At 52.5% G+C, this 24,161-nt stretch overlaps 6 protein-coding genes across 6 annotated transcripts; 4 read left to right on the top strand and 2 right to left on the bottom strand.

Annotated features, from left to right (window-relative positions):
• FIBRA_03850 (uncharacterized protein) lies at positions 1 to 6,758 on the top strand (the record flags this gene model as incomplete). Its single annotated transcript, XM_012325676.1, has 7 exons — positions 1 to 1,194; positions 1,274 to 1,786; positions 2,605 to 2,679; positions 3,118 to 5,385; positions 5,446 to 6,105; positions 6,159 to 6,355; positions 6,422 to 6,758. 7 exons carry the CDS (start codon positions 1 to 3, stop codon positions 6,756 to 6,758), a joined length of 5,244 nt encoding a protein of 1,747 aa, XP_012181066.1.
• Positions 6,759 to 7,279: 521 nt separating this feature from the next.
• On the bottom strand, positions 7,280 to 8,638 carry FIBRA_03851 (uncharacterized protein; the record flags this gene model as incomplete). The annotated part of the gene is made up of 5 exons (XM_012325677.1): positions 7,280 to 7,575; positions 7,643 to 7,853; positions 7,902 to 8,305; positions 8,370 to 8,474; positions 8,590 to 8,638. The coding sequence occupies 5 exons, from the start codon at positions 8,636 to 8,638 to the stop codon at positions 7,280 to 7,282; spliced, it is 1,065 nt and encodes a 354-aa protein (XP_012181067.1).
• A 2,204-nt stretch (positions 8,639 to 10,842) lies between these two features.
• On the top strand, positions 10,843 to 11,802 carry FIBRA_03852 (uncharacterized protein; the record flags this gene model as incomplete). Its single annotated transcript, XM_012325678.1, has 2 exons — positions 10,843 to 11,329; positions 11,633 to 11,802. 2 exons carry the CDS (start codon positions 10,843 to 10,845, stop codon positions 11,800 to 11,802), a joined length of 657 nt encoding a protein of 218 aa, XP_012181068.1.
• Positions 11,803 to 12,606: 804 nt separating this feature from the next.
• FIBRA_03853 (uncharacterized protein) lies at positions 12,607 to 17,048 on the top strand (the record flags this gene model as incomplete). Its single annotated transcript, XM_012325679.1, has 17 exons — positions 12,607 to 12,730; positions 12,777 to 13,070; positions 13,133 to 13,585; positions 13,647 to 14,067; positions 14,134 to 14,164; positions 14,936 to 15,050; positions 15,117 to 15,267; positions 15,315 to 15,401; positions 15,460 to 15,574; positions 15,640 to 15,809; positions 15,863 to 16,064; positions 16,114 to 16,152; positions 16,202 to 16,312; positions 16,379 to 16,555; positions 16,609 to 16,633; positions 16,685 to 16,780; positions 16,840 to 17,048. 17 exons carry the CDS (start codon positions 12,607 to 12,609, stop codon positions 17,046 to 17,048), a joined length of 2,820 nt encoding a protein of 939 aa, XP_012181069.1.
• A 1,104-nt stretch (positions 17,049 to 18,152) lies between these two features.
• Positions 18,153 to 20,229, top strand: FIBRA_03854 (uncharacterized protein; the record flags this gene model as incomplete). Its single annotated transcript, XM_012325680.1, has 12 exons — positions 18,153 to 18,225; positions 18,273 to 18,432; positions 18,485 to 18,571; positions 18,637 to 18,751; positions 18,817 to 18,986; positions 19,043 to 19,238; positions 19,298 to 19,336; positions 19,388 to 19,498; positions 19,561 to 19,737; positions 19,793 to 19,817; positions 19,872 to 19,967; positions 20,021 to 20,229. 12 exons carry the CDS (start codon positions 18,153 to 18,155, stop codon positions 20,227 to 20,229), a joined length of 1,458 nt encoding a protein of 485 aa, XP_012181070.1.
• Positions 20,230 to 20,735: 506 nt separating this feature from the next.
• On the bottom strand, positions 20,736 to 22,328 carry FIBRA_03855 (uncharacterized protein; the record flags this gene model as incomplete). The annotated part of the gene is made up of 4 exons (XM_012325681.1): positions 20,736 to 20,775; positions 20,843 to 21,224; positions 21,281 to 22,138; positions 22,193 to 22,328. The coding sequence occupies 4 exons, from the start codon at positions 22,326 to 22,328 to the stop codon at positions 20,736 to 20,738; spliced, it is 1,416 nt and encodes a 471-aa protein (XP_012181071.1).
• Between the last annotated feature and the right edge of the window lie 1,833 nt (positions 22,329 to 24,161).

Consider the following 24,161-nt stretch of genomic DNA (forward strand, 5'->3'; position numbering starts at 1 on the left):
ATGCCACTCCTCCGGCGTAAGCGGTCCTCTGCGAATGTCGCGATTTCGCAACCCACAGTACCGAAGAGCACACACAAGCATACACGCTCGCTCTCAACAAGCAGTACCGCGCCGCAACTTCCGCCACTCAGCGCAATCTCGCACTCGGCCCGGCTCGCTCCGACACCGAGCACCAGCACGAGCGAGGCAAGCGTACCCCCCTTATATGCGCGGTTCGCGACGATGCATCGTGGTGCATCACAGGACGAACTGGGACCTACTTTGGGTTCGAATGCAGGAACGGGAGGTGAAAGGCTGGGTCGCAGTACGAGTGCGAGTGTACGGGAGAAAGAGAAGAGGAGGGAGAGAGAAAGAGAAGAGGAGCGCAGGCGGGAGAAAGAAAAAGAGAAGGAGAGGGCAAGAGAACAAGAAGAAGAGCGCAGGCGAGAGAATGAGAAGGAGAGGGCAAGAGAGGAGAGGAGAGAGCGTAGGCGGGAGAGGGAGCGTGAACGAGAGCCGACAAGGACGAAGGAAAAAGACAAGGAGCGTCTAAGAGAAACGGATGCCGAGCGAGCGATCAGGAAAGAGCGAGAACGAGAGGAACGAAGGGCGCGGAAGAAGGAGAGGGAACATGAGATTGAGCTGGAGGCTGAGCGCGAGCGGAAGAGGGAAAAGGCCCGAGAGGAAGAACAAGAGAGAGAAACGGAACGAGCCCGGCGCCACCGTGATCGCGAGCGCAAGGTGAGCACCAGTATATCATCAAGTGTTGGTGCAACCGACCCAGACGCACGGCGCACACGGCGGCCATCGCACTCGCGTGCTGGCCCACCTCTCTCGCCGTCTGCCACGGCGCGCTATGCATACGCAGATGTGGAAGCGCGAATCACGGAGGCGCACACGCGCACACGCACGTCCTCGTCCTCATCTCAACGGGCTGGCGGGACTGCGGGAACGTTCGCACTACCGACGCCGCCCTCGTCGAGCGCATCGTCATCGGTGCAGGCAATGTCTACGCCAGGGTCGACGTTGATGTCTTCGCCGGTGTCAACGCAGACAATGTCGCCCTCGTCCTCAGCTCAAATGATGTCTCCCTCGTCTCTACGCCTACAACCAACGGAGGTGACCTTGCCGCCCGTCCCCGCGCACGTCATGTCGCCTCTTGTGGGGGCAGAGAACGTCCGGGGGTTGGACGATGTAGGGGAGACACTTTCAAAGGTACGCGCAATACATGTCAATCTACTGATATTGCGAGGTGTGCCCTCGAGCTTACGGCGTGTGCTAAATGCAAATACAGATGTCGTCGCCACCGCCACCGCCGCCATTTGCAGAAACGCTTGCGCAGGTGCTGTTGTCGCCTCCTGCGCCGCACACCCTGCCTTTGTCTCCCCCCCCGCGGCCCGTGCCCGCACTGGCGCAGCCAGCGGACTCGCCTTCGCGTTCGTCTCATGTGAAGACGCAGGACCAGCCAGTCGAACAAGCGGACATCTCGACCCGCCAATCGCCGGTGAAAACACAAGAGTTGCCATTTTTGCCTGTGGACGTCGACCCGCGATCGAAGCCACAGCCGCCGCTGCCACCACCGTCGCCGTCTCCGCCAGAGCAGTCAAATCATGAGCAGACAAGTCAGCTAAAAAGTGAAACACAACCACCCGCTGGGGTGCATGCTGCGCTGGCCTCAAGCACATCGCAGGGGAAGCCGCGGCGGAAGTACTCGTTGCTGGCCGCATTTGGGCCCCTGCCATCGTTTGGGCGGACCGGGAAGGGGCAAGGGCAGGAGAGCGGAGACGAAGGAGATCGCGAAGAGAAGGTGAGTGGCCTACTGCAATATTCGGGACCCTGGTGTCCGTTATGTTCGCGGTTCCGCGTATCGTGCATGTGCACATCTCGAACACTCATTCCGGGGTGATTTTCGACGACGGGCGCTCCGTGGGTCGGCCTGGGCGTGATGCCAGCGAAGACAGGGGCGTGCCGGGTGTTTTTCCTCTGCTGAGTTCCAGCTTGTGTTCACCTCTACCTGCAGGAGGGCATGCTCTGCGCACGACGACGATCATTCTGCGCCTCTCGTCTTTGCAACGAGCGCAATGCCGTCGTGGCGTGGGGTACGCTGCCCACACGCGGGCACGTGGGCGCGTCTGGACGCGTCGCGGACCGTCACGCGCACCGCGACGGATGTGACAGCCTGGGAGCGCGGAGGGCCACCTCCTCGATGCTGTCACGGCCATCGCGACGAGCGAGGACGCGAAGGACCCTCGACGCCATTCATGAGCAGTGTCCTTCCTCGATTCCCGCTCCTGTTTCATCTCCAGTCATGCATCCACCCGCATTTGACCATGCTTTGTCCGTGCACCCAATGACGATGCCGTATGCAGGCATCGATCGGCCCCTTTTATTTTCCGTGTTGCTCCCTTATAGTCCTGCCTCGCCCTTCGTCGATTCCCGTTGTCTCGTTAACCTTTGCCCTCCGCTCCGCTTGGCGCCGGCTCCTCGCCCTCTGCTAAGTTTTCTCTTATCATGCCTGTCCTGACTCGTGTATACCCGTCTTTTCAGCCCGATTATCCTTATTCGAGCCCTGCGAAACCCACGGACACGCAGCGCTCCAGGCATGCTGCTGATGTCTCTAGACAGGCTCAGACGTCAAAGCTCCAGCACACCAAAAGCGACCCTTACGCTCAGAGGGCTGCTGCCTCTAGCTCGCGCTTGGTGAGTTCTCACTTTCAACTGAGCGCCTTTCATCTCTCGCGCGTACCACCTTTTGCACGATGGTATCGAACAGCCTGTTTCCGTAGCTTCCACCGTAAAAATCTCTGGCGTGCACAGTACGCACTATCTCCAGTCGACTGTTTTTGTCGTCGGATGAGCTCCTGGGATCTAAGTAGATGTATGGTTATTGCCTCATGTTTCAGCTCTTTCGAGGGCCTTCCCAGACTCGGGGGTGCTTGAACTAGGCATGAGATACCTGAGGTCTTGATCCGTCTGATGAAACCTCGCAAAGGATTTCATGGATTGGACCGAGCTCGGGCGTCTAAGTCTCGTATATTCTTTCAGCACTGAACCCCGTGGTAATTCTCGTTGGTTTTGTTTGCCATGTTCGTTGGCGCCATATGTTGTCTCAGTACTAATGGCTGTTCGCCTACATAGCGCGAACCGGTTCGAGCTGCCACATCTCTCGCTCACCCACAGCAGGCTCTCTATCACCAACAAACACAAAAGCAATCGAAGTCAACGTCGCGCCCTGCCCCCGTTCCTGGTTTCCCAAATTCCCTTTCTCAAGCTACCAGTACTCGACCTGGTCCTTCCCCGCAAGTAATAGCTACTAGCCCCCGCTCGGTACATAGGAAGCTCCCGCCCTCGGCTGCTTCAATTTCTACTTCGACTCAGCCGCATACAGCTAGTTCGTCCTTCTCGTCGGGCTCAAGTGCACAGCGCTCTCGGTCGCATTTACCTCCGTCTTCAACTACATCTCATTCTGTCCCGTCTACGCAGCCAGCCGCACCTTCTCGTGTCATTAGGAACTCTAATGCCGACGTGACATATCCGAACGAGGCCGATGTAGCGCGCCACTTTGATACTCATGTAGACGGTAAAAATATGGCGAAGCCTATCGCCGCTGCATATCCCTATGCGTATCAATACCCACATGAGCAGGCTCTTCCACCATTGACAACATCTGGGTCTGTCTCACGATACCCTGTACATCTGCACCCGCAATATCAAGAACGATATGGGCAGCAGCAGCAACATCATCAACATCGACAACTACACCAAAACTTTCAAGATGTGGGTCCGATCTTGGGTAAGCCGCGCATTTTTGCTGCGTTGGCGACGGATGAGCTTGATATGGGCATGGGTGGACAAGGTGGTAGGGAGGATGCTGTGCTCCCGCCTGGAGTCTACCAAGAGCCTGCATTGGTGAAAGGCCGTCCACTGATTTTCAAGGCTATGTCAGATCCCGACGCACATCCGATTCAGGCTATCACGGCACAAGAGATCGCTGTCGATGACGCTCCGTATATGACCTATTATTCACGTGAATTGGCTGAAACATGTGCTCCAGAAAAAACTACGCCTGATGAAAGCAAAATATATGAACCTGAAGTTGCCGCTCGGATAGCGGAGACGGAGGAAGACCACGACCCGACTAACGATGTCAATAACACCCACGAAGCGGAGGACCGGGAAGATGATTCCGAAGGCGCGCCGAGGGACTTCGAAAACACTTACGGATATCCGACCCCACGCTCACCGTCGCCCGTGCTGGAGTCTGACGCGGAGCAAGAGACGCGTGGGCGAGGTGACGCTGGACTCTTTGTACATCGCGAATCTAGTGGTAGCGGCAGCGGACACGGGCAAGGCCGTAGGCAAAGCCACTCATTGCCTCCACCTACCCTGTCTGAGCACGAACACGGACGCGAGCGATCTGCATCTCCCCACCATGACACGGATGAAGATGCTATGCGGGACCCGAAGAGACATAGGCGCCCGCGGAAGCTCAGCAAACCTCGCCGCGGACACTCGCAGGACACGCGCGGGCATGCTCGCAGCGAGTCTGTCGACTCACAGAAAGAGGTGGGCCCATTAGGATCCCCAATACAACTGCGAATGGCACCGTCGGGGAGCTCGGTAGACTCGGAACGCACCACCGGGGCACGGGGGCTCGGAGCGGCGCTGGGCGGGATTGTGGGATTTGGCGTGAAAGCGCTGACGGAGAAGCAGGTTGAGCGACTCGGTGCACGCGCGGGATCGAGCACGGAGCGGAGCAAGGATGGGAGTGCGAGTGCGGGTACGGGTGCGAGTGCTAGTGTCGGTGCGGAGGTGCGTGAGGGCGCGGATATGAGGGAGGGGAGCCAACGAGAGAAGAAGCCAGCGAAGCTGAGGAAGGAGAAAGAGAGGCGAGGCGAGAAAAACGTGGAAGAGTGGGAGCAGATCGAGCGGGAGGATGCGATGATACCCGAGGCTGATAGCCGGAGACGACACCCCCCGACGCCTGTGTCACCGGAGGAGTACGCGCGGGCGCGGTCGATGCGGCGGGGAATGCGACTAGGCAAGCTTTCATTCGGCGCAGGACACGATGCGAGTATCGAGATGATACCGCCGAAACCAAGTGGGCCATACCCGTTTGTGAGACACCTGATGACACCCCCCCTACTAGCAGGGCTGCTAGCTCATCTAACGTTTGCGGAATGGTGCGCCGTCTCACGGGTGAGCAAGGCAGCAAGAGAGACAGTGGACAGGGAGAGGGAGCTGAGGGAATGTGTGCTGGAGCGATTCTTGTGTACGGTGGGTTATGTGCGATGGATATGGGGGGAGAAGGAAGGAGATTTGGTCAAGCAGGAGAAAGATAAAGAGCGAGGGAGATCTGCGGTGAAATCGAAGTCGGAGAAAGAGCCATTGGTGCTCTCCCTCGGTGTATGTTTCTTGCAATGTCTCGTGTCGCGGTTTGGTCTAACAACGTATTGCCATTCACAGGATCTCCATGCATATATGCGCAGTGTGTCCATACCCTCGCATCAGTTTGCCAACTTCGCAACTTCCTACTTGCAGGCGAAAGGCGACATAGACCAGCAAATGACCGTCCAAGATCTTGCTAGGGCATGCCGCGCGTTCACTCGCGTTGTTCTCCGCCTCCGTGCTCAAGCTGAAATACAGGCCAAATATGCTCCCCCACCTCCCGAAAACCCAGCTGGTAGTCCCCGTCTTATGAGCCCGGTTACCTCACGGAGCCCGTCCATCAATCACTATCGCGGTATGTCACGGAGTTCGAGCCGCGCGCCTTCCCCGTCGTCGTCCTTCTCCCACTCTCATTCGCCATCATACTCTCAGTCTGTGTCTGCTCATGTTCAGGCGCAATTCTCACCGCGTACGCGCAGCTCGCGTGGGCGGGAGAGCGTCGCCCCAGGCGGTTTTCACTCACCCTTGTTTCGCCTCCGCCGCGCGCCACTTTTACAAGTGTTCGTTCCGTCCCCAGAGGGAGAATGGTTATCGGATGAGAGCGTACTTGCGTGTGAGAACGAACTTAGGGGAGCGGGCGTGATGCATTTATTGCGAGCGGGGGATGTTGTGTGGGATGTCGCTGCGGGCGATGAGGCAAACACGGGCAGGATGGTGTGGGATGGGAGCTATCTCTTGGTTAGTCTTGTTCTTCGAGACTCTCACGCGCCAGAACTGACGAATCTGTGCAGGACCTGGACTACACCTGGTCGAGGACTGGCGACCTACCGTACTATCTCCCGACGCTGGCGTTTCCGCCGTCGTATTTCCACCGCGTCATACGCACCCCGGGGAGTGGGAATCCGATTTGTCACATCGACATCTCGCCGTGGGGGGGTGAGGTTGCGGCAAATCTACAGCTTATACAAGATAGGACCAAAACCGAAACGTACGTGGAGTCAGCCTTCTGTAGTCCCTAGTGTGTCCTCACGCTGACATGCTGTCGTCTTACCAGGCCACAAGGTAGTCACCACACAGTAGTGCGCTGGGTCCACCGGTCGTCATTTTCTGTCCGCCCGTCTGCACCTGACAAGCCCATCATCATTGCTGTCCCCTCATCAATTCCTCTCGGCCCTCAACCCGGCGGTACCTGGTATGTTGATCGCGGCTGGTACGGCACGGTAATAGTCGAGGCGGAAGGCACAAATGAGGGCCTGGCAGACTTACAGGCACGGTGTGGACGAGCCTTCCCGCCACGCGCTGTTGGTGCGAATCCACGTCCGAGTACGGGCGGGAAAGATAAGACGCCTGGAGGGAGCATGGTATTCCGAATCTTGCGAGAGAAGAGGTGAGTGTGAATTCGAATTCGCTTCTCTTTGCTGGTCAATCTTCTGTGATATGGTGCTAATGAAGAATTGTAATAGCCGACCGGGGGAGATCTGGATCCGGACTGTACGAGATAAAGAAAGGCTTTTGCCTGTGTAAAAATTTAGGCTGTATCCAAGAAGCTAGTGTTTCCAGCTGTAATGTGTATAGAAAGTAGACTGTATCTTGTTGTATTGGACGCTTTCCCCATTGTCAGAGACTAGAATCAGACATCCGGCTTGAAGTGATGTTCCTATGTTTCTTCTCGCTACTTACTGCCACCTTGAGGCGGACTGCTCGCTTAGATGAATATACAAGGAAACGTATACCCCCCAGATGGCAGCTTCACCTGATCAATTGCAAAATTCAAAATTACAAATTTCGATGACATTCCGGGGGGGAACTTTGTACAAAAGGATGTCCTCCATGACTACTCCGATATCACCATATCACCCATTACAGTTAGATTAGTGCTGGCATGTTACGGCATGAGTAACAACTTTACCAATCAGACGGCAGCCCGTCTTGCCATCACAATGGCCAACGGCCACTCTATTTCAACTTCGTCGTCTTCACTACCAGCAGACGCGTCATCGATCCCTTTGTCCCGAGCTACCTGAGTACGCAATGCCTTCCAGAACCGCACTGCCACGTCCCCCTCTGGGTGCTCCTTGTCCTCTGGGTAGCGCTCCAGGAAAGTGTGCAGCGCCGAAAACGTTCGCAAGTAGCCCAGCATACCCCCCCATGTCGTCTTCTTGCGCATGATCACTTGGCGCGGGTTTGGCAGATGGGGATGGTGGGACCCTGCACACAATGATATATCTATCTGGTAAGACGCCGGACGTAAAGATCGGGTCGGACAGGTACGCACCGGCAAAGTAGACTCGTTCGCTCTCCGCCCACACGCCAGGCCCGCATACCGCGCTGGGCTCGGGGATTGGGCGTAGGTGATCGTCGAGGATGTTGCGCCCTGGCTGCTCCCAGTACGGCCCGATAGTCGTGCGCGCGTCGCTGCCATGGACATACGTGTGGATGAGAGGTGTGCACGAGGGGTGGTCCGTGAGTCGGAACTCAGAGTAGCCCTGGGACGTGGTTGGTACGAGAACAGGTAGAGGGGACGGTCAGCTCACCCAGACGGCGAGACTCCCGCCTTTGCGCAGAACGCGCGCGGCCTCGGGCCAGAGGCGCGTCCAGTCGAACCAGTGGGCTGCCTGGGCTATTTGATGGGAAGAAGTCAGCGGTAGGCTCTTCCATAGATAGGTGGGCATAGTCGTCGGTTCGACAAAAGTATAGTTCGACGAGTGACGAGATATGGGTGTGCGGTGCTCACCGGAAACGATCATGTCCACACTCCCGTCCTCCAACCAACCTAGCTCCTCCGCCGGACTCTGCACGTAGCGCACACGATCGGCGAGACCCAGCTGCACGTCCGCACCTTGCGCTGCGAACTTCTTCGTTGCTTGCGCGATCATCGTCGCAGACGGGTCGGCGCCGATGATGTTCTTGAATGGGACCAGCTCGAGCGTCGCTTGGCCTGAGGGAGTGAGACACGAGTCAGAATGATGGTATGAGATCCTCGGACAAAACAGACGACATACCGGTACCACAGCCCAAGTCGAGTGCAGTATCCCATCGTGCGCCGGGGCCGCGCTCGTGGTAGCGGAAGAGGAGGTCATATAGCTGGCGGGGATATGTTGGACGCGCTGGACGAAGTATAATATGGTGGTGAGTATAAGATACTTTAAGTAGGAGGCAAACGTAGGACGTGATTGGAACAAGAGATGGGTGTAAATGCGGCCAGCCAATTGCAGGACGTACCAGCTGCGTAGCGCGCTGCGTTGAACGAGGTCTTCGCGTAAGTCGCCATCGCGATGCTGCTCCTTGCAAAGTCCGAAGTTTACTTCGCTCCGTGAGCACTGTTGAGCCTCGCAGTCCGATCTGCATCATCTTATATACGGCTCAGGCTGTGCAAAGAGCTGGCGAGTTTGTTCGTGTTGCCCGTTTGTCGTAAAGACCATTCGGACTGCACCGACATGTTTCGGCCGACGCTTTCTCGCAGCGCTCCGATGAGTTCTCCTTCGGCTTTCGCTAACATAGGTTTTCGGCGATGAGCCCGCTGAGCATGTCTGGTGACAGCTTGTTCTAGGAGAACCGCTATAGATCATGCAATATTCGCGACCTGCCGACCTACTGCGTGCCTGTATGCCTGAACTTGGAGCAGAGCCCCTCTATTCGATTTCTGCGGTCTTGCTTTGGTGATCATTGGTGATTATGCGTCGTACGTTCGAGGGTATATACTCGGGAGGTAAGCAATTGTATTGAATGGTGCAATGCCTATTGTCCTGGTAGAGATAGGATTTATTCGAGTAGGCACTGCATTCTCACACAAATTATAGGTGCTCCAATTTGGGTTGAAATTTGCCTCAAGCTATTACCTCCGTGCGGATTGGTACCTTCCTCATAACCAGCCCAGCCGTGGCCTGTCTACCCCAATTGTTTGACGCTAGGGAATGCGCCGAATCACCACTAAAATCATCGTCGTTGCAACTGGTGTTGAAGACTAGACTTCGGTGAGATTGCATCTGTCCATGACGTAAATAGCCTAGGCTTACAATTATCTTATCATCATTGCTCCCACGTAGAACATAGGATAACTTGAGGGAGCCAAATACCGGGGTGAGGTCACTCATTCCGTCTCTCGCTACTAGACTAGATTCAAGATGCAAAATCACGGTGACCCGAAAGAAGATGTTCTTCAACCTTTGATGCGGCTATTGCTGTTTCTTTTCTACGCTTTTTCAGTAAGATTTCCTATATGGGGGTGCTGTTGGCTTCGACCTGGACCAGATGCCTAACGTCCAGTATCTTCCAACTCTCAACGAATGCAACAGATTCTAGTTTGTTCTGGTTTTTTCCACTGGCAACACGAGCATGGTGTTCGCAACCTTAGCCAAGAGTTTCTGTTGATGCAATATCTCATGCTGCAATTGCAAGTATCATTGAATTTTGGCCTTCGGAGTCAAAGACATGTCTCCTGGTATATACTCGCTCGCTGTCTTCGTGTCCTCTACCCCCACGTGTATCTGATACCTGTGACAATATCTAGATCTCTGCGTGCGGCTATGTGCTGTTTGCCGCAGTTCAAAACTAGTGCTCTGCAACACTAGTTTGACCAGCGGGTCCTTTATCTGGGGTTCTTCCTGACTGACCATGATTCAGGACTACGCTCTATTCGTCGATTTGCGTGCGAGTAAACGACACATCGCTGCAACGCAACCCCAGGGCCTGACTCATCATCCGTTCCCACTGGCCAACTGGAGCGCTGGCGTTGTTCATTTGAGGTTTCTGATGACTGCAACATACCGGCAGAGGCATGAATGCGTCGGCAGTGCTTCTGGCTCTCTATTTGTGCCGCTGTTGTTGCGGTAGCGGTAAGTCTGCCAAACCGTGGAATGTGCGTTGCTCAGAATCATTCAAATCCTACCGTCAGTATCTGTCTCTCCATCCCCAATGTCTAGCTTACGCCCAGTTTCCTAATGTGTAGGATTTATTTGAGCTTTGAACATTTGAACGTCGGCCTGGCTCGAATTCCTTCGACGTTTTCGCTCGCGACTTTCATGGGCGCGCGTGATCGTATGACATGGGTTTACTTACTGGCGGGCACCGTGCATAACTCGCTTGGCGCTCTCCATGCGGGGACAGCACATGTTCCGCGCCCCGAGCCAATCAGCGCGCGCGGCCGTTTGGTCGCGCCACGCGATCGGTCATCGGGTGTCGTCATCGTTCACACTGATCGCGCGTGGACCCGCCACAGTTGCGCATCCTCCGGCCTATATGTAGAAAGCGACTTTCCGGATATGGCAAGGTGAGGAGGCAAGCGCGTCAGGATCATGTGCGTTGGGGGCTGAAGAATGCTTCTTCACTCACATGGACGTGTCCGTGCATCTTCTAGTGGGGTCAGATGCACTCTGGACGCCGTCCTAGCCTGGCTTATAAGCTGGATGGCCCCACAAATCGACCGTAAGACCTGCCCCCGCTCGTCCCATCATCGCCCCTTCGACGTCCTCCACAATGTCCAAGACGGTCGCTGTTCTCCGCCTCGTGTCCCTCGCGCTCTCTTTCGTATTTGGCATCGTCGCATTGAGTGTTGACATCAACGCCCTCGCAAAGTCAAACTCGCAGAAATCGACCCTCCGCAAGGACGTCCCCAGCGGCGTGACTGTCAACATCGACACTCAGGACGTCTTCTCCTCCGGTGTCGTTGTAACTGTTGTTTGTGGTCTCATAGGTCTCACCTCCCTCCTCGCGCTGGTGCACTCCTTTTTCCGAAGCCTCACCAGCCCGTTCCATCGGCGCACGGTTCCTCTTTTCGGCGCACATCTCCTCACATTCCTCACCATTTGGCTCTTCGCAACCATCATCCCATTCACCGATTTTGTTGCCAACCGCCAGGCAAAAATCTCTGCCTCACTTGGAGGAGTGCCGCTGTCGCAGACCATCATCCAGGCAACTGAGCAGCAGCTTGGCTTTACACCAGTGTATCACAAACTGGGCTACCGTGAGTGATTTAATTTCGTTAGGATCCACCTTCCTCCGCTGTACCTCTCGGATGGGATGTATATGCATGTTTGCACATCTCATTTGCGCTATCCATCGCCTACATGCCCCTCGAACATAGTACGAACTATGCCTCATAAGTACAATACACCGCATATAATCCTACACCCGTTCTAAAATCAGCCTCATGCATTTTTTCCCCCCTCGTCTTCTGATGCCTTGATAAACTTCTTCATCTGTCGGGCCGCCGTGCTCCGTGTGTTCTCCGCAGAACACGATTGCTGACTGATTTCCCTGATTATAGTGCGCACGGGCGCGATCCTGCCTTGGTTTGCCTTCCTCTTTGGCGCGACGTCTGCGGCGCTCTCGTACGTGTACGCCCGCCAGGCGGCCACAGCCAATCATTCCACCTCTTCTGCCGGTTATGTGAACGAGAAGCATGCCGGAGCCTCCCCGGGGACACAGCAAGTTTGAAGAAGTGTTGTGCTATCCGCACGAGGATTTTTTACTCTTGCGTTTCTCCTCGTATAGGCGCGCATATTGGCATGGTCCACGTCGGTTTGATCACGACGAAAGTGTTGAAAGTAGGAATGAAGTTGTGTTGATAATGTTCGCTTACGATATCCTTGATGACTCGGATCACGATTTCTGCATGGCTGACGCATCAAGTCTTCTTCGCGGAGATGGGTGCTGACGCAGGGGAGACTTGAAATCTGCCCATTTCGACTGTTTACCCACGTAATTATATACCTAGTGTGCAAATTCCGTTTTAATTGTAATGACTATCAACTCGAAGTACTGCATCCCTGCAGGAATTACCAAGAAATGGGATATGGCATGCATGAGTTGGAGATTTTAACACTCTTCTCGTATTCTGTTAGGTCTCTGAGTCGACTATGTTTGAATAAACAAGTACTATGCTTAGCGCGCATGCGTGCGTCACTGTCGGCGTCTCCCGAGTCTGAGCACGGCAAATGAGATGGACCGCGGGCAGTGCTGAATGAACGCATGTATATTTAACACGTCCACAGCTCTGCCTATCGATTAGTACTCTTGGATTGAGGTATCTACGGGTTTTGATGCTCTTTATTGCTGATCGACGATGCGCATATATGCAGTTCCGACGTCCTCCCGAGTCGTCACCGAGGTTCGGATTAGCTCTGGGTAGATCTCTGCGATTGAAACAGCCTCAAAAGCCAACTTATATTGGAAAGGACCTCACTCAGTGTCTACTTTCAACATCTGCAGACGAGAGCTGTTGCATAGCGTAACAGCAACATGACCGCGGTGTTCAAGATCGTTCCGACGACGCAGAAGTACGACTGGGGCAAGATCGGCCTCTCATCGAAGGTCGCCCAGTATGCAGTCGCTGCCAAGGTTCCAGGATTCACGCTCGACGAGGGTGCGCCTTACGCCGAGGCGAGTTGTGTCTCGCCTTTTCTCTCTAGGGGGAACTGACAAATTGCTGCTGGGTGGGCAACTACAGCTGTGGATGGGCACACACACAAGCGGACCCTCGCGCTTGCTGGGCTCTGACGTGGCGCTCTCGGAGCATCTCGCACTGCATCCTGAGCTGATTGGCGAGAAGGTCGTAGAGAAATTCAGGGAAGCCGGCGCAGGACAGGGCAACCTGCCCTTCTTGTTCAAGGTTCTCGCGATTGAAAAAGCGCTCAGCATCCAGACGCATCCAGACAAGAAGACGGCAGAGCAGTTGCACAAGGAGAGACCGGACGTGTACAAAGGTGCGCCTTCGCTGTATCATTTGTGCCTTTGCAGTGTTCACTCACTCTCGACGCATTCACAGATGCGAATCATAAGCCGGAGATGGCGCTTGCGCTCACGCCGTTCACTGCTATGTGCGGCTTCTTGCCGCTTTCCCAGATTGCCATATTCCTCATAACCACACCCGAGTTTGCAGCGCTCATTCCTCCCACGATAGCCAGCTCATTCGTCTCTATCTCGTCTTCTAATATATCTGGTCCAGCGGAGAAGGCAGCATTGAAAGATCTCTTCGCGGCTGTCATGACGGCCGAAGAGTCTGCGTTCAAGACGCAGCTCCAGAAGCTTGTGCAGCGATACGAAGCGCGCGAAGTGCAAAATGCGGAAGATGGCGTGCGCGACCTCGTTTTGCGCTTGCACAGCCAGTTCCCGGGGGATATTGGGGTGTTCTGCGCGTTCATGCTCAACTATGTACAGATGGGCCCGGGAGATGCCATTTTCCTCGCAGCGGGCGAGCCGCATGCGTATGTCACTGGAGGTGCGGGTCCAATCAGTTGGTACCATTCAGTTGACAGACGACAAATATCGTGTCGGAACAGATATTATCGAGTGCATGGCAACATCAGACAATGTCATCCGCGCGGGTTTGACGCCTAAGCTGCGCGATATCCCAAATCTCGTCTCTGGATTGACATATGGCGCGGGTGATGCGAGACGCCACATGGTGCAGCCAGTGGGTTGGGCCTCTACTGCGTATACGAAGCTGTACGACCCGCCGATTCCTGAGTTCTCGGTATTGCAAGTGCTAGTGCCTCCTGCCGAGAGCGAGGCACATCCAGCTGTTGATGGCCCGAGCATTGCGATTGTGACAGGGGGGACGGGCGCGCTAGAATGGGAGGCTGGTGGGAGATTGAACGTCGCGAAGGGTGATGTGGTATTCGTGGGCGCCGGGACCGCGCTGAAAGTTGTAAACTCGGGTGACGCAGAGTTGGCGATGTATCGTGCGTTTGTGGAGGCACAGTAAGTCCTCGATGCACAGCTAGAAGTGTAATCATAGACCGTACTCTGCAACATTGACGTTCTTAGGAATCGTGATCTATGCACAGAAGTGGGCATTGTACGACATCCCGGTCACTGTCTGGGCATCAATTCCTCTTCATGGCCAGGCCATCCTTCACAGAATCACCCCACCTAAAGAGCGACGGGCGTATCATAGCAAGCCTAGTCAGGGTGGTCCCGTATTCTGTTGATCGTCATGTGCTGAGATGGCTACGTCGTGATCGTGAAAAATGTGCGTTCCTAGATAATCGTTCCACTCGACCTTCGTAACGCTGATTAATGAGGGCGGGCTGGTTGTAGAAGTGTTGCGCGGATAAGTCGCCCTTGTTGAATTTGCTCTCCGATGATTCGGACACTATGCCTTCATGGACGGTGGCTCCACGTGAGAGTGCTTGATGTCCTGTGCCCCAAGGTAACCCACAGAGATAACGGGCGATGTATAAAACTGTGAATGCTATGCCGAACAAGATCCACATTCGCTGTGATTTTTTCACATTTCCTTTGCTTCCAATCGTCTTCCCGAAGGGCAAAGGATCGGAGTAGCGGTGAGCATCGTCTATGCCGAATACAGAGACGAGCAGACTGAACCGCATCGCCAGCAAGTCTTTCAATTGACCGACTCACTCCAATATTCAACATGACGGAGTGGACATTAAGCTGGCCTAGCGCAGTAGCTGCGATATTTTCGATTTTTCTTGTATCACGGGTTGTCAAGTTTTACGATGCGTTGCGAGTGAGTATCCTTCTACCAGGCAATTGGCTACAGTTTCCTTCTACACGAATCAAGTTTACCTTGCTTCGTTGATTCTGATCGACCCTTGATTTCTAGACCGTCAGCTATTGGCCGGGGCTGAGATGCGCCGTCGCGCCGTTCTCACTTCTCGGAGTGCTCAATCCGATAAATCCGGGCGTGATGTGGCACTGGAAGAAGCGATCGTTTGATTGTGTGTTTCTACGCATACATGAACACACTTTTCACTAAGTGTGCATTATATTCAATTTTCCAACAGTCTATGAACAGTATGGCACAGACACAGTATCGGTGGTCCCAATTCTATCGGGCAAGCCTGCATTCTACACGGCCAACCTCGAGGTCATCCATCAGGTCCTGGGAGGCGGCATTAATTCCTCATGGGTCAAACCTAGACTGAGTGCGTTCAAGTGAGTCCTCCCTTCGCTTCTGCAATTATCCTATAAAACTCCTTCAGCGAGTGGGGTACGAATGTCTTGACTGCTGAAGGGGATATATGGCTAAGGCACCGAAGGGTCATCCAGCCTGCTTTCAACAACAGCATGTAAGTCGATTCCGGACTATTGCATCAGCGTAGGGAGTTCACATCAGATAATTTTCAGGTATGCCCTCGTCTGGGAGCAGACCGTCCTCATGTACGAGGCCATGATGCAAGGCGAAAAATGGTGTGACCAAAAGATTGTCGAAATCCCAGTTCTTCAGGAATATACATCCAAGGTATCACTTCGTGCACACAAGGATGCATGGTACTCTGACGTAGCTGATTATTATTTCCATATAAGCTCGCGTTCCTCATCATCGCCATCTGTGGCTTCGGAATGAAGACGTCTTGGACGGAAGAGAAGCGAGAGAAAGGCGGAGAGTTGACTATCGCCGAGGCATTACGTCTTGTAACGACCCGATCTCCCTTCAGCCACTTTCCCAAATGGGTGTCCAAATTGCCAATTAAGTCGTATGTCAACCATGGCTTCCATTGGTATTTCGATCGTGACATCTATGTTGCAGATTGCGTACCCTTCAAACTGCTCATCGAATGTTGGATGGCTATATGAAAGCACAAATCAATGAACGCGTAGCTATAATACAGAAACAGATGAATCTAGACGAAGAAGGCGATAGAGATGTCTTCAGTCTAATGGTCCGCGCTAATGAACGGAATGTGCACTCCGCACACGATCAAAAGTCTACGTTGACCGATGATGAATTGGTGAGCGCTGTCGTTTGTTCCCATTGCAGCCTGGCGCTAATCGAACTAGATAGCGAATGTTTTCCTGTTGCTATTTGCGGGGTACGAGGTGCGTCAAATCAGATGCACATCCGGGCCCTATTGAGATGTCGTCACAGACCACAGCGCACAGCCTTGCCGCAACGTTTGCTCTCCTGGCTGCACATCCTGAGGCACAGGAGGATGTTCATCGTCAAATCATGGACGTAGTCGGATGTGACCGAGATCCAGTAAGTGTTCATTGGAAAAAGGCATGTGACCCTCGTTCATCTGATCTTCTTTACTCCATTGTATAGAGAGTCGGTGATTACCATGAGCTTGACAAGGTTCTGAATGTATTCTATGAAGCAAGTCGCATGTTCCCAGCGTCATTCGCATCGACTCGTGTTGCGGCCGAGGATGTGGAGCTTAAGGTCCCTGCTGCTTTTGATTCGGGTGAACATGCAACCATCGTGGCGCCAAAGGGCACATCTGTACGTTGTAGACATCGTCGGTTGAATTCCTCCAAGAGCTCACGTTTCTCCAGATTGTCATTGATGCTGTCGCACTGCGTGAGTTACTTTATGCTTCGTTATGACCTGTTATATATAAGACATCTTCAGAGTATAGCCCACGATATTACTCCGACCCAACTCAGTTTAATCCTTCACGGTGGGAAGGCGACAATAAAGTCGAACTTGTCGCAGGGTTCAGCTATGGTGAGACATCGTTGCTCATAAACACTTCTGAGGATCTGACGATACCAATTCGTAATCAGGCCCGCGCAATTGTCTCGGACGGAGATTTGCGACCACTGAGGCCGTAGCCTTCCTTACAATGTGGCTGCGTGACTGGAAGGTTGAGCCTTTGCTCGAGAAGGGCGAGACGATAGAGGATTGGCGCCTGAAGGTCCTCGATGCAAGATTTTTCTTGGTCCTCGCAATCAAGGACGTTCCTATCCGGTTGACGCGTAGAACCCTTGTATGATCGTCGGGCTGCGGGGTCATTGATTTTTCTGTCAGATGTCCACTGGTTGTAAGGTGTGTTTTGCCCTTCCCGATATTGCAGTGGATATATCTAGCAGTTCTGATCTTTTTTCCCCCAGGGATTTCCTGTCTACATCAGATTTATAAGAGTTCAGAACATCACCATTTTCATTTGATAGGCCAGATATGTATGATATTGAACTAAATGATAATGTTCTAGATTTCCCTGTTGATATCGGCTCCATTATAAGGCAGCTTCTTCGCGTTCTGTTCGGAGCTTAGTTGCATGCGACTCACCCAGGCCTCGCCACGCAGCTTATACCGACGAAATGATTATGAAGATGAAGGACACTAACATCATTCTCGCCCAATTGGGCAACACTACATCAACCACTTTGTCCTAGCGCAATAAAGACGCCCGTTAATCCCAGCATGGCTACTGATCAACTCGTTCATCAGGTAGCTGGTCCAGAGGTGCACGATTTTGGATCTGTATGAGCGCGTATGTATCCACATCGCCATTCAATATGGTGTAATCAACTGACAGAAGCGTGCAGCTATCGCCACTAGCAACCTGCACATCTTGTCAGCTGGCCGATACTAGCATGATATCGAGCTAGGCATCTTGATCATGACACTAGTACTGCAAGATGCCGTAACAATGTATTGAGGTCCTTCACGGGAAATGGTGTCCAAGCTAGCAGATTCTCCGACAGTCGTTCACATATATAAGCACGGAATGGTGGACGATAGCACTCGGACAGAGTGGTTTTTCCCTACTCCCGTAATCGACTCTCATCTCTAATGGAGGAGACCCAAGGTAGAACATCTTGACAAAGCATCTGTAACAGTCAATTTACAGGCAGAGCAGGATCCATTCTTCGCATCTGGCCAAATCATCTCGCTCTGTCCGACTGGACGTTGAGCCGGGCTCAAATAGTGACCGCGGTTATTGGGATTCTCGTGGTATTAAAGGTGGTTGGATATGTTAAGGCATTGCGAGTAAGTGCTCAACGAATATTGGCTCTTCTGTGGTCCCAATCATAATGGTGATCGATTGTAGAATGTAAGCCATCTACCTGGAGTGAGATGCGCATTTTCGCCCATGTCACCTCCGGGACTTTTCAATCCGTGGAACCCGGGTTTGATGTGGCATTGGAAGAAGCGACTCTTTGGGTGTACGTTTGCACACACACTTGCCTCTCGTTATTCATTTCTGATGCAGTGTTTGAAGTCTATGAGCGGTTCGGAATGGATACCGTATCAGTCGTTCCATACGCATACGGTAATCCGATGATATATACGGCCAACTTTGAAATATTTCGTCAAGTTCTGGCGGGTGGTGTCAAAACTCCCTGGATTAAGCATCCGGGAACGACTTTCCAGTACGCCACAATCTCATCGATTCTAAGTTACGTGCTTAGTACCAGGATATAGAGAATGGGGTGTAAATGTGCACACGGCGAAGAAGGAAGAATGGAAAAGGCATAGGAGAATCACTGGGGCGGCCTTTAATAACAATTTGTCAGTTAATGATTCAAGTTGCAACTCACACTAACAGAATAAACACGACTGATTTATTCATTCAGGTATACCCACATCTGGGAGCAAACCGTGCAAGCATATTATGATTGGACAAGGGATGAGGGCTGGTCTGCAACAGAGTTTGCTTCTATTCCTGTGATCCAGACTGTGACTTCCAAGGTGCCCTTTTCGCTCGAAATTAATGTGACCTCACAACGACAGCTGATATGTTATACACTGTTCAGCTTACGTTCTTGATTATTGTCGTCTGTGGATTTGGACTGAATACGTCTTGGTCCGATGAGGCGCATACAGACACTGGGAATATGACTATTCCTGAGGCCATGCGAATCCTCTCACTCCCGTCTCCCTTCAAGTACCTCCCTAAACCTATGATGCAGCTACCATTTAAGGCGTGAGTGGCTATTAGACCTCCTAAATTGGCTAACTTTGAATTGACTCGCTCATCAGTCTGCGTGAATTCCGATCTGTAAGACAAGTGGTCGACAAGTATATGAGGGAACGCGTAAATGAACGCCAGGCATATGTCAGGACACAGGTGGCTATGAATGAAGAGGGCGATCGTGATATGTTCAGTTTACTTGTCCGCGCAAATGGCAACGATGTCATGAACGGTAGTAAGCAGACATTATCAGATAGCGAGCTGGTGAGCAGATCCACTTAATCTCGCCTGCTGCATGACGTTCAACTACAAGTTTGAATTAGATGTCAAACGTCTTTCTCATGCTGTTTGCGGGCTACGAGGTGTGTAAGGATTGCAGAAAAACTAATATCATACATTGAGACGTGCTATAGTCTACCGCGCACACCCTGGCTGCAACATTTGCTCTCTTGGCAGTGCATCCGGAAGTGCAAGATGATATTTATAGCCAGATACTGGATGTAGTGGGACTTGACCGAGATCCTGTGGGTATTCACCGAGATTTCAATATGCGATATCTGGCTGAATGTACAATTCTCAATTGCAGACGGCCAACGATTATCACAATCTCAACAAGGCTCTGTATGCGTACTTTGAAGGAACACGTATGTTTCCCACTGTAGTTGCTATATTCCGCGAAGCTGGAGAAGACATTCCACTTCCTATTCCCGTATCCTTGACGTCCGAAGAGAAGACTACACTTGTAGTGCCGAAAGGTACTATAGTATGTTGAATACCCAGTGCTGTACTGTGTCCTTGATGCTGATATTTCTGAACAGGTGGCTCTTGACGTTTTGGGCTATCGTGAGCGAATGCACGTAGTCACGAAGAAATCGCACTGATCATGATTACCATTAGACTACAATCCCCATTATTTCCCGGATCCAACAAAGTTCATTCCATCACGCTGGGAAGGAGACGCTAAAGGCGACACACTCGCAGCATTTGGTCACGGTGAGCGTGCCCACTTCGCTCCGTTTACAGGTTGGCTTAACGACATTGACCAGGCCCGCGTATCTGTCTTGGACGGAGATTTTCTACGACGGAAGCTGTTGCCTTCCTTACCATGTGTCTGCGTGACTGGGTCGTAGAGCCATTGCTCCAGGAAGGTGAGACAATAGATCAGTGGCGAAGTAGGGTGCTCGATGGGAGATTCTTTTTGGTCCTCGGGGTGAAGAATGTGCCTGTGCGGCTCAGGCGCAGGAGAGCTGTCTAGCCACCTCCAATGTCAAACACCTCATATCTAAGACATCCAGTGTCTTCAATTCCATTCTCCTCTTCCCCGCCCGCTTTACGTATTCACCAGTTTGGAAATGTAGCACAATAGACACCATGAGCTCACTACGTCCTGTAGGATTATGCCATGTACAACATATTGAGCACAGCAGATATCCCGTACATATATACTGATACAATCTTTATCCAATCGATGGATGGAAGAGACTTCAAGCGTAAGCTCTCTGATTTCAACCATCGACAGAACACGTCATCAGCTTTCCTTGGACGTAAATTTTATCACAAAGTTTCTACGACGAGGGAGTGCCAGTGTGAAAATGGCGTTCGTACTTCAAACTAATCCTGTATACTTACCCTGCTTCTGTAGCGAGAATCCGTGAACTGCTGCAGCTGCCAGTCAGATGATCGATATCAATTTCCTATAATGCTGGGTCGATGGCCTATCACAATTACTTGTGGCACGAGGGCACCTGGATCAAGACTTCATCATGACCATTCATCATTAACATTCACCACTACGGGTGTCCTGTGTTCACGAGAAAGACGCGATCAGTTCTGAGACCAATTATGATTTGAAACCGCAGCTTGCTCACCGAAGACGTCGTCTTCTATGTAACCTCGGAAGCCTAGACGCGAGACACAGCCGCCAGGCCTCCTCAGATGGCACATCCTTCACTTCCGATCTGCGGTAACTGGCAACATCAAGTTTGAACGTAACCGAGGCAATGGCAGGGTATCGAGGCCCGGACAAAAGTAGGTCGATTAGCGTGAAATAATAGTCGTTAACCCCACTGGCTGCCTGCCACAGCTGAGTCTCGGTGACTGCGTAAAATGGAAAATTCGCCTCGATCTCGTGAAGCTGAGGTAGTGATGCACGGGACAGGAAGGCTGCAAGCCAGTGGATAGAAGAAAAAGAGAAGTGGCTGACTCGAAGTGCATGTAGATTGACGGCCGGTGTGATATCAAGGGGGAAATCTATCGAGGAACCTCAGCTGTGGGTCGCCTCCCAGAAGGTTCGGACTGTGACGCACCATCCCAACCCCTATAGTCTTTACGATAAGTATCTTTCCTGCAAGGCCATATGTTGAGGTAGGACAGTGATTCGCCTGCAGTGTCCACCAGTCTCTGGCATTCCCGAGCACTTATACACTCCAGAGTCACTTCTCGGACTCTCTCGCAAAGCGAGCTATGTACGAGCAGCCCAACCACGTCGTCGCGAGCACCAACGCGCACGTCTTGCAGGCTGATACCCTCCAGCGAAGGCAAGGGACCTGGGACGAGAACGAGCGCTTCGAACGTCACTGCAACGCACGTCAGGCTGCAAAGATGGGGGAACGAGTACACCAGCCGCGCGAGGATGACAGGCGACGAGAATACAACTGCAAAGAGTCGGAGTCGCGTCATTGACTGAAACGTTGCACTCATCCGGTGGAAAATCCGCGTGCGTGGTTCTCCTGTTCTCCAACAGCAGTGCAAGACATCCAGCGTTGCCATCCGAGGCAGCTTCTGCGCCATATATGTCGCAAGAGGACCTAGCACCTCAATATTCCGATCAATACACACCGCATCGATGCCCGAAGCATATTCTGGCTGGCCCTTTAACATCTTGATCAAACGAAGAGTGTGAATCGTCGTCTTGTTGCTCAAGGAAATTGCTTGCCGCGCGTGGAATCGGCAACGCAGATACCATGCCCGACAAACGCCTCCATAATTTTGCAGCCAGCGCTGACCGTCTTCGAAGCGGGCGCGGCTCTCGGCGACTGCGAAATCGACGATTATATCCCATATTTCAACTGGGAGTTGAATAATTGGGATTTGAATGGAAAGCTTCTCCGTAATTATGGAAACTTGTTCAATTTCTATCACATGTTCTATCAGCCCTAAGGTGACTGAGTAACATGAATCAGCTCGACCTGATGAATACGACTCAGTAACAGACTCACCGTAACTTTCTCCAATAGAAAGTTCACCCCCATCCTGTAGGTCCCGCAACGCCCCATTCCCTTTTCGCTTACGGAGAGTCGAGAAAAACGAGGACAGATACTGTTTGAAACGAACGGCCGGTGTACGGACAGTCATGGATCGAGTGCCCTCCACTCGCTCCGCTTTGTCTGTATAAGACTCTTACACTGGGATGCATCCAACAGGCTGAACACGCAAAATCACCACGAACTAGGGTGAGATGTTCCCATCAAAACCAATCTAGCATATATCAAGAACGACTTACCACACGACTACAAGTGCAAGTGGCCATCCTCGATGCAGGATGATGCAGTGTTGCGCGATCGGAAGCGTGGCCACCGGCCGCTCGATGATTCTACGCCCGTCGTAGTACTAGTGAAAGTGACGACTGGCAAGAAAATTGTTGGCAAGGCCGATCCCTCCATAACCACACTGAGTGAAAGATGGGACGAGCATTTGTGTGATCCCAATACTAACAAGAGGAGAATGGCGGGATCTGGAGTCGACTTTGACCATAGCTTAGTATACAATATTCAACGAGGGGGCATTGAGCGTGATGTACGGGACAGAAGAGGAAAAGCGGGAGGTAAGAGCAAGAGACAAGTCCGTCAAATTCCCAGCTTATGGCGCCTGGGCGCTCGCATTGGCTTTCACATTCTATTGGTTGCGTGCCTTATTGCCCCAGGCTTGTCTTTCATCTCAACTCAAGTGTAATTGGCTGCTTCCGGCTCTCATTCGGCTATAATCCAATCCAGGCTTGCTTCTCGTGGGTCTGACTTTCAAAGTGCAGGATCTCTTCATGAATCTCTCAGGCCACGAATTCAGATATATGGGCTGCGATTCTCATTCAGGAGGATCAGACCATTTCGTTTCTGACATGCAGGATTCATTGCCGAACGGGCATGCACTAGTGGGTGGACCTGACTCTGATCCTACCGTTAAGCTTATGCATGTACCTGCAGTTTTTAGCAGCTGACACCCACTAGTGGTGTGACATTATATTATTAAGAACTTCAGTCTTCCATGAGACATTCACGTTGCGTAAACCCCGGGGGTAGAAGATCGAACCACCAAAAACACCAGACATGCGTGGAGGGCCCCCCGTGTGCAGTTCTTGACGTGAAACTGTCTGTCACAGCCGGTGGTCGTCCTACTGAGATGACCTCGCAAACGGCACCAACCATCTCACCGTGAGGAAAACGGTCCCCAAAGTTTCCACGGACCCCACCATCACGCACAAGATGCGCAACATAGTCAACTATCCAGAGAACCCCGAGGTATTGATATGTCGTCTCCCTCGGACCCATCTGGAACTGTCATGGATTTTTGACTCGGCTTCTTCGCTCTAGTCAAACCATCTCAGCGTGAGCTACACATTATCAGACTACTGTGGCGCTCCAAAGACAGAAAGCGAGTGGTGTCATCCTTCGCGACGTATGGTACAGTGTGGCTGGGGAAGGGACGTTGTGGTGTGTGTATAATGCGCTGACATCGGAGAATCGACGGAGATGACACGGTCTGGTGATACGGGAAATGGCTACCTGGTATCCTTGGAATAGCTCCAGCAGAAGAAGAATGCCGACCACACCGCCCGTGCAGTTCTCATCGTCCATCCGTCACGCTGGCCCGATTTCTACGGCGGGAAAGAGCGTCTCACCAAAAACACACTGATGTATGTGTACGAGACTCACTGCTCAGCGTTTCTGTATCGATCAGACCGCGCTGTCCTTCTAGTGCACCCTGGTCGCGATAGCACCGTCTCTGCTATGACGTATCGCTATCACCATGTCTACGATGAACGCCTCTGCTTCGTTCAAGATAGCATCTATACATTTGCCGGGGATGTATTCGCCGGCCTCTGCGCTCATGGTATAGTCTGACTTCATTCAGACCAGAATTGTGATCACAGGTCTATTTCTGACTTTGATTCGAGGACAGTGGGTACCTGTA

The sequence above is a fragment of the Fibroporia radiculosa genome (genome assembly GCF_000313525.1).
Source record: "Fibroporia radiculosa TFFH 294 genomic supercontigs, scaffold2314, whole genome shotgun sequence".
Taxonomy (NCBI): Eukaryota; Fungi; Basidiomycota; class Agaricomycetes; order Polyporales; family Fibroporiaceae; genus Fibroporia; species Fibroporia radiculosa.